The following is a 9,634-nucleotide window of genomic DNA, read 5'->3' as shown; positions in this document are numbered from 1 at the left end:
TTTAGGCTAAAGGTATTGGGAAGACCTGAAATAGCATTTGAACCAGGACTCTAAAATTGGCTAGGATTTTGATATATAGAGATGGGGCAGATTTTCTGAGAAGTTAACAGGTGTTAGCCTAATCATTGAAAATATAATTCTTACTAGACATAGGATCTAGGCATCATTCAACCTGCTTCAGTTTCCTCATTGGTAAAATGGGGCTAACAGCTAGTATCTCCCAAGGTTGTTGGGAAGATAAAATGAGATATTTGCAAAGTGTTTTGCACATCTTAAAGAACTATATAAATGCCAGCTAACTATTAAGGAACTAGAGTTCATCTTTTTGTACAACAAATAATCTCTTCCTTATTTAGCTGCTTTTAAAGTTATGCTTTCTAAAGGTGCAGCACACCGACATTCATCCTAATGGCCATTCCTAACATATTATAATGGAAAAGCAGATGACATGCATATTATAATGATCAAGTCCCTTAAGTAATGCAGCTAAATTATAGCCATATTTGGACATTTAGTCATTTGCTTACGTGAAATCATTAAAAGATATTAGAGAACAAAATCAGGAAGTGAAAAATCAAGGTATTTAGAGTTATATAAAGAGAACAATAATTTGACTGGGGCATCTACCATATCAGATGCACTGATGTGATGTTAACCGGCTACATACAAGTCACACTGCCAAGAATTTCCTACACCAGTTTTATTTAAAACACAAATATGTCTTTCTCTGTAATGACTAATGGTTCAAATGATGCTGAACATGAATGATTCAGACACAGATTAATAATACAAGTGCTTTAAATAGGATACAAACAAAATCATAAAAAATGAAAAGAATAAAATGGTTATTTACAAAGGGCATGAGAGATCTCTGTGCAGATCTCAAGAATGAAATGGGGAAGGAGGAGGAGGCAATCAGTAATGGAGCCAGAACATTCCACGCTTGGCCTTGGGGAGGGGTCCTCATATGACAAATACTTTCAATTGCAGAGGGAGGGGTGGGGATTGTGTTTATTTTTTTTTTATGTCTGGATTTCTCAAGTCACTTTTGTTTGTGCATAACCATTCAGACCTCAACAAGGCCAAATGGGTAGTCCTGTGGCATTCTCCACCCTCCCATGAGATTACATGAAGTTCTCCTTTTGATGAGCCGCCTACAACAGCAGTTCCTTAGGAGCCAATATGACAGGTGGGTCAATTTTCCCTAGGGAACCAAGATACCACCTACAAGGAATTATAAAAATGGACAAGTTTTTTTTTCTTTCTTCAAAATACCATATGAACACAAATATTTACAATGCAATATATCTCATTCTGAGAACACAAGCCTGAAGAGGCTCATTCTAGCACAAGTCTAAAACCCTTGAGAGAATGTGGAGAGGACATCAAGAACAACGAAAAAAATCATTTCAGAAGTAGTAGGAAAAATCATCTACAAAAATGGAAGGTACACAATACACCTCCAAAGCATCTCAACATCCCTGTTACAGCGGGCTTCAGTGTATTGCTAGAGTTCACATATGAAAATCAGCAGCTGATTCGGTTTCCTTTCTAGGTGGTTAAGGGTAGAGCAATCCTGGGCAAGAGAATGTGCTGGAACTGCAGCAGTACATATTTAAAAAACAAAAAACCATAACCCTTCACACAACTCCTGGTGATTCAATGCCAGTGGTGGTGGAAAAGTACTGGGGAGGAATAGTTGGGGGAGGGGAAGAGAGAAACTTTCACGCTGAGAAGAGGGGTCTTCTAATCATGTCACTTCTTGTGAAGAAACCAGGGGATCCCAGCAACACCATAGTTCTTGGGACCACCGAGGCACTTTCAAGCAAAAAAGAAAAGTCCTTTTAAAATTACAGTAGTCATAAATAAGCTGTTGCTAGTTATAAACCTTCAGAGTAGCAGAAGCACCACGACTCGGGCCTAGAAGAATTGTCCATGTTATTCTGGTTTACTCCCTGTAGCTGCTTAGCCCTCTGTAAAGCTATGTTAACAGTTTAAATACATTATAAAAGGACAGACAATGTAACAATGGCTGAGTGTATGCTCAGTGGCAGCATGAAATTTGGTCCTTAAGAGTAGTAGCAGCTGTCTTCATCTTTTTCAAACTCCAAAACCTTTCATGTATCCATTCATACACACAACAAAGAAGACCCAAAGAAAAAAGCCAGAATTAAAACATAGACCTTAAAGCTCTAGGTTCCTTTATGCCCCACCAACTCAATCTCATCTCTACTCTCTCTCTCTTTTATTAAGTAGGAGAAGGAGGGGACTGGAGGTGGAGGGGTGAGACAAGGAACTTTATCTCAAAGCTAAACAATAATAGACAGGATGGCTGCCCAAAGGCCTTCTCTTTAATTTGACCCACAGGAGGCCCAAACAAGTGTAAATACTTTTGAGGTATGCTTCTGATTGGGGCAAATCCTGGTCTAGAGAAATAGTCACCTCAGGCAAATGTTATAATAGATGAAACAAAATCCAGGTTTTTTTGTGAGGTTTTTTTTAAGCGAACTCATCACCACTTTCAGCTATCAATCATTTCTGATAGCTCAAGTAGAAGGTCATCTTCATCCTTTCCAGGATCCAGATCAATTTCTGCTTCCAATTTGCCTCCTGAGATCTCCCAGATCAGTTTCTCAAAGTCATCCTCCACAGAAAGGGGGGTTTTCCCTGAAGAGGCAGAGCTGAGCCGGCGGCTTTTTGTTGCCACTTGGGATGAAGAAGGACTAGATATTTCTGGTGGTGGGGGTTCAGAAGAAGCTTGGTTTGGAGGCAGATTAAAACTATGAGAAGGAAAGAAAATTCATTATTACAAAGCTGTCTTTTCCCATCGGTTGCCTGAAATCACTCAGTACCTAGGATACCATATTAACAAGGGAATGTTTCTGAATCTGATAAATAGTTCATTAACAGGGAGCCAAACATCTTCTTATTTAGGACAATCAGGTGCTATCTTCTGAATACCATTGTAAGGGGCTAAAATTCTAGCTAGTCTGTCTAAAATATCTAATGAGTGGTCTCCAATAAATTATAAGATTTAGCAAGAGTTAGACTTTTAGGCATTTATTAAGGAGAATAAGAATTTGGTGAAGAGAGACCTAGATTCATCCATCTATCTCGGGGAAGCTACAGTTTACTCTACTCTCCATAGAGTACTGACAAAAGAGAGTGTGAGAGCCAGCCTTGCCCCCTCTTCCTCCCACAAGCAAACGTGATGCCAAAGAAAAGCCACATGTCTTGCCCTCAGGAACCTTCTCCTCATGGTGGAGCCCTCCTACAGTAAGTCTCCAGCAGGGGGCATCATTCCAATCGTTAACCATGAAGTGTAGAAAAAGCAATGTGTGAATACATACTATGACAATGAAACCTCAATCCTGTCTTTTACATTTTCTCACAATATTTTGGGGCTTACTAAGTAGTCTCATTCATAAATTATCTGAATTTGGAGTATCTGTAAGAATTGTTTGGTGACTAGGTTCTCCAGAGCTAAGAAGTAATGGGAGCACAGGTATTTACAGTGACAAAGTTTGACTAAAAGGAATAAAGAGAGGTTTTACCTGTTTGGGGGTCTTTCTGTCTCTGACACAGTGACTGGTTTGTCCTCAGAGAGAACTGGAACAGCAGCCTGCAAAAGTACATTGTATGTAAATGTCCACTTGCCTTTTCTGGAAAGATTAGCAGCCCTCTGATACCAGCCTCTACTCAATGCATGGGTCTTAAGGATAGGGGATAAAATCTTCCAATTCTGGGAAGATAACTAGCATCTGCTAACACAATCTTGTTCCTGCCATGGAACAAATCTTTGTTTTAAATGTTACTTCTTTTTATGAAAGTAAATAATTTATAATATAAACACCCAAAGTATTAAGAAATAGCAGGATATACTATGAAAGTTACAGATACAGTTACAGAGAAAGTTACTGAGACTTTCATCTATTCTGAAAGACAAAAAGCTCCCACAATGGATCAAAAACGATTTTCTTACCACAGCTGCTTTTTTGCTTGGGCTTTCCTGAAGAATGTTGCTGGAACTGAGCGGCTTTATAGCTGCAATGACAGCAGGGTGGACTTCAGCTGCCTTGCGTTTGGTGATCAATTTAGGGGTTGAAATGATTCTAACCACAGATGGCTTGGCATTAACCTTAGGCTTGGCTATAGGGTGAAGATGAGAGTTGGTTAGTATCTAAAGACTGTGCATACAGGAATTTAGTAGAAGACACTAGGGTAATGGTATTGAAAAACAGAGGGATGAACCATGTATAATCACACAATTGACATAATGCATGGATACTTACTTATCTCCTTAAATGACCTGTTTGGCATAAAGTTGTTGTTTTGGCATGGTTTTGTTTGGTGTTTTTTTTGGGGGGGGGATGGGCAGGGCAATGAGGGTTAAGTGACTTCCACAGGGTCACACAGCTAGCAAGTGTCAAGTGTCTGAAGCCAGATTTGAACTCAGGTCCTCCTGAATCCAGGGCTGGTGCTTTATCTACTGTGCCACCTAGCTGCCTCTTGGCATAGGGTTTTGATAAAGAAATTGCCACAAACTCCACAGATAACCCTCAATTTTATACACAACCATCACCTGCTACTAACTCCTAGTATTTACATTATTAGGCCTGTTGATCACTATCCACCTCTAATGATTCAAATGAAAAAGAGTGGAAAGAACACGAGTCAGAAGACCCGATTTCAAGGACCACTTCTACTACTATACTATCTATGGGACTTTGGCCAAGTTATTAAATTTGTATGAATCTCAGTTTCTTGGACTATAAAAAGGGGATAAACAACAATTTTAACTATTTTTACCTTCATGACTTGTGAAGATCAAAAGTAATACTGTATGTGAATTTACTCTATAAATGTAAACTACGTATGCTCAACATGTGGGTATGAATGATGGAAGAAGTCTAGAAAGACAGGTAGCAGAGTGGATAAAGTGCTGGACTTGTAATTACAAAGACCTGAGTTTGAATCCTGCCTCAGACACTTATTAGCTGTGTGGCCCTAGATAAGCAACTTAACCAGTGACTGTTTTCAAGACAGAATCAGTGTCCTCAGTTTTAAAATGATGATGATAGTAGCACCTACAAAGCAGGGTTGCTGTGAAGACACACACACAGACACACACAGACACACACAGACACACAGACACACACACACACACAGAGTTTACAAACCTCAAAATGACATATAAATCCTAACTATTATTATATTTAAATTCTATATAGAAGACTAAAAAATTTAATGGCAAAGAAGAGATTTTCTTTTTTTTCTTATAAAGGTTAGCACTTTTGAAGGTAAAAAAGAATATTGGAAGGAAATGGCCACCCGGACAGATGAAGTTAGACTACAATTTAGTTTTTGGCTGAAGATATTGAAATGATTGACTATTGGCTAGGAATAAAATGTATGGCATTAGGATTTAGAAGATCATGTTCACCTGAGCATTAATGACTTACTTGGAGGGTTTAAGGATTTGTTCAAGAAGACTAAACAGAAAATGAAGAGGGGCGGAGAAAAACATCTAAACTCTGATACCCAACTCATATGAAAACTGTTGCAAGAAAGAAAGAGCAGGGGCAGCTAGATGGCGCGGTGGATAAAGCACCGGCCCTGGAGTCAGGAGGACCTGAGTTCAAATCTGGCCTCAGACACTTAACACTTACTAGCTGTGTGACCCTGGGCAAGTCACTTAACCCCAATTGCCTCACTAAAAAAACAAAACAAAAAAACAAAGAAAGAAAGAGCAACAGTAGAGGTGACACTAAGTGGGGTGAGAACAATACTCATAGCCTTAGTTTAAATCATAACTAGAAAACAACATGAGTTCTGGCCCTGGACTAGAGGACTTGGCTTTATTTCTGCTCTGGTACTTATTTTCCTGGGTGACTTTTGGATAAGTCACATAATCTCCCTGGGTCTGATTTCTCATTTGTTTAAGAGGAAGTTGGAACATATGGTCTCTAAGGTTCCTTCCAATTATAAGTCTCAGATTCTATGAATTTGAGATTATAGGGCAAGGAGTTAAATATCATCTCCAGTTATCACCAAGACTTGGTGTAGGAGAAAAAATCCTGAACTTGGCCTAAGACCTGAGTGTCCGGCTGCTGTGAACTATCTGTATTACTCAGGTGAAGCTGCTTTCCCTCCATTTTCTCATCTATAAAACGAAGGGGTCTGTATTATATGTTCTCTAAGGTGCTTTTCCACTTCAAATGCTATGATCTGTATAGGTCATTGGGTGCCCAATAGATTTGTGGCTGACCCTGAAAGTGTGGACAAATATGGAGGGTCTAGGATACTATGATGTGTAATTCTATAGAAAAAAATAATTTTTCATTTTTTTCTTGAATTTCCTTTTTTTCTTTTTAAAAAATTTTAATTTTTTTGGTGAGGCAATTGGGGTTAAGTGACTTGCCTGAAGTCACACAGCTAGTAAGTGTTAAGTGTCTGAGGTCAGATTTGAACTCAGGTCCTCCTGAATCCAGGGCTGGTGCTCTATCCACTGCACCACCTAGCTGCCCCTTTTTCTTGAATTTCAAAACAGTTTTTCCTTCTTTCCACTGAGTTCAGAGAACAAATTAAATGCAACCTGTCAACTATTATTCCAAGTGAGCCAGTGATTCACTGTATGAAGAATCCCACTTGTCAGGACGTACTAAATAAAACACTCACCTTTACCCCTTTTTTCCAAGGGCTGTGCTGCACATTTCACATTCAGTATTGAATCCCCAATTCCTGAAGTTTCTACCTCTACTTGCTGGGCTTTTATTGGCATGCGCTTTGTTAGCTGCCGGGTGATTCCTGGCACAATATTCAGTTCTGATTTCTCTGCCACTTGGATGTTACTAGGTGCTGCTTCTTCCTGAAGGGGTGTCAAAACATTTTTCTCCTTCTGTAGAGTTTCCACCTCTTGCTGTTTCTGCATGCGCTTCTCTCTCATGATATCCTCAAATTTCTTGACTTGAATTTTGGAAATGCCATCTCCTGGAGTCTCATCAGAAGGCTGTGAGGAAACCTACAAAAGATCCAACAAATTTAACTCTAGCATTTTTAAACAAGACCACGGCCAAAAGAACTTCAATCAAGGACTGACTGATAGTATTGCTTCCAAAAAGCATGGAGAGCAAGGAGAATTCTGTAAGGACCACCATGGAATGCATGTTTATTTTTCTTCCTCAGCTTGATTGATATTTATACTCAAAAGCTTGGTGTATCTCCTAAAAAGACGATTAAAGGAGCTTAAAAACATCTCTCTAAATCCTACATTACCCAGAAGAAAAAAGTGTCCTTTTAAAAATGGAAAAAGGAGGTAGAAAAATGTGCACTTCTAATCACCAACAAGCAAAATACCACAGGGAGTAGTTATGCTACGAGAAGAAAAAGGCATTTACTAGGAAAGTAACTATTTGTAAATCATGTTGATAATGTTCTCACCTCAACAGCCTCTGTTCGGGTAACACCAATTCGAGATGTGGTTTCACCTACTTCACTAAGTTTCTTCTCTTCTTTTATACCTGTATTCAAATCAAATTCCAAATCATTAACCTTTAAATTCAGGCCAGTTTGTGCTGAATTAAATCTTTAGCTGAATGGATACCTTAGTAGCATAGCACAGACTAATTTGCAAACAAAATAATTTTGCTACCTGTTCTTTTGGTGATGCGGAGCAGTCGTCTTATGACTGGAATATTCTCAGGCTGCTGCTGGGAATTGGTGCTGTTCTCAGCACTCTGTTGTACCCTTAATGCCTTTTCCTGTTTGATCTCCTCCAAGGTTTTTATGTGTACTTCCTGCATGGGCTTTATTTTACTTGTAGGCTCTTCCAGTTGTCCTTTGCTGGCAGTGGTGGGAGGCAAGATTACTGGTTTCTTAAACTCACTGTCCATTCTAAGCTTAACAGAAGGGTTTTCCTTCTCTGCTTTCTGTCTCTCTTCTTCCTGCTGCCGGTGTTTCTTTTCAGCCAGGACTTCAGAAAATGTTTTGATTCGGATAGCAGAAGAGCTCCTCATCCCTAAACTGGAATCTTCAGTCTTATGGGTTCCTTCATTCTTGATTTTGGGTTGCAAGTCTCCTCGTTTTTGGCTAGCTCTCTCAAGACGGATTTCTTCTAATGTCTTCACATGGATTTCTCCGCCTTTAGCAGATCGTTCTGCTAACACAAGAATAATAACTTTGGACTTTATTATGCACTTTTGTGCTACCTGAGAGCTGTTTTCTAAATGGTACAATAGTACCACATTTGATATTATGAATCCTGTATTCAAAATAGTAGTAGTTATCTGCTACAGAATCTATAGATTAGCTGTACTTGCTGAAATAACAATAAATTCATGCTCATACCAAAGAACAATCATTTTTGGTAAAAACATAAAGAAATTAGATGCCTATGTACTAGAAATGAGATAGTAAGTGAAAAGTGTCTAACAAAGTGAAAGCAATAACTGGAAATGGGAGGGTGGGGGAATAGAGAAAAGGGAAAGAAAAACTGAATTATTTATTTATTAGTGAGTAAGGATGACTGTTGCTTCAAAATCTAACCTCTAACCTGGCTTGAGTGGCCAAATCAGAGAAAATATTTATGTGTTACTATTAGAAGTAGGAAATAATTATGGGAAACTGGTTTTAGGAGTAATTACCTGTTGTCTCCATACTGTTTAGATCAGCTGGCATTCCTAATCTCTCCTTTAGAGACTTAGAAACTTGAACTGAAAAATGAAAAGAATAAAACAATAAAAGACAAATCTGCTGGCAGTAGTACACAGAATCATTAAACTAAGAATTCTCTTTGGTATCTAACTGAATTTCATGTGTTCCTTTTCAATTTTCATAATGAAATGGACACTTTTCTCTTCCTGGCAGTACTCTTTAATTTCCCTTGGGCTTCGCTTTTTCCATTTATACATCTACTTCTTTTCTCTCAAATCTCTCCTTTCTAATCCTTGACCCTAAAAACCTGGTTCTGACAAAATGATTTCCACATCAATCACATGCCTCTAGAGTATTCTGGAAAATAAATTGGAAAAACTATTTCTGCACAACTGACAAAGCAAATAAACTGATGGGCTTTGAGAAATTCTTTTGTCATATTAAAAATCATGGAAAAGGAATGACATGGCCCTAAAAATCCATCATCTAGTTTGTTTGAACAGATAAAGAATCACAGAGAGCCTTAACTGTCAACAAAGCAAGTAGCAAATGTAAAGATGTGTAGTAATTTAAAAAATTTATGAAACTAGTACCTTTCTTTGGTGTTTTGTCAGTATTCATTTCTGGAGACTCAATTTTCTTCCCAAGCCTTTGAGCAAGGCTTCGTTTCAGTGGAGGGTCACTGTCAACACCTTTTAAATCAAAGGAATGACATGATTTAGTTGAAAGTTTTTGTTTTTGTTTTTTTTTAAAGAAAAAACATGAATAGGAATAAACAAACAAATGTATGGAGATTAGCGTCTTTTTTTCTGTTTATATGATAAATAGTCAAGTTTCCTTGGAACCTGACAACTCCCCCTCAGAGAAGGTAATGAAATATTCACAGAATAAGATGGTGAGACTGGGAAGAAAACAAGATATGAATAACCTTCAATATGGGAATCATAACAAGTGAACTAAAGTCAAGACTAAGAATGTGCAA

General features: G+C 38.3%; 1 protein-coding gene across 6 annotated transcripts in view; it reads right to left on the bottom strand.

Annotated features, from left to right (window-relative positions):
* Positions 1-694: 694 nt before the first annotated feature.
* ZC3H11A (zinc finger CCCH-type containing 11A) overlaps positions 695-9,634 on the bottom strand; it is a 36,570-nt gene continuing 27,630 nt past the window's right edge. For 5 of the 6 annotated variants that reach the window (XM_044001417.1, XM_044001421.1, XM_044001418.1 and 2 more), the window contains exons 12-19: positions 9,246-9,344; positions 8,643-8,711; positions 7,652-8,158; positions 7,441-7,520; positions 6,679-7,021; positions 3,983-4,149; positions 3,555-3,622; positions 695-2,780 (exon numbers count right to left, since the gene is read on the bottom strand). In XM_044001417.1, the coding sequence (XP_043857352.1) occupies positions 2,522-2,780; positions 3,555-3,622; positions 3,983-4,149; positions 6,679-7,021; positions 7,441-7,520; positions 7,652-8,158; positions 8,643-8,711; positions 9,246-9,344 (1,592 nt within the window). In that variant the 3' untranslated portion in view covers positions 695-2,521. The remainder of the gene's footprint in view (positions 2,781-3,554; positions 3,623-3,982; positions 4,150-6,678; positions 7,022-7,440; positions 7,521-7,651; positions 8,159-8,642; positions 8,712-9,245; positions 9,345-9,634) is intronic. The other variant, XM_044001422.1, reaches the window with a different exon arrangement.

The sequence above is a fragment of the Dromiciops gliroides genome, chromosome 4 (assembly GCF_019393635.1).
Source record: "Dromiciops gliroides isolate mDroGli1 chromosome 4, mDroGli1.pri, whole genome shotgun sequence".
NCBI lineage: Eukaryota > Metazoa > Chordata > Mammalia > Microbiotheria > Microbiotheriidae > Dromiciops > Dromiciops gliroides.
Note: the sequence above shows the minus strand (reverse complement) of the source record. Positions and strands in the feature narration are given on the sequence as shown.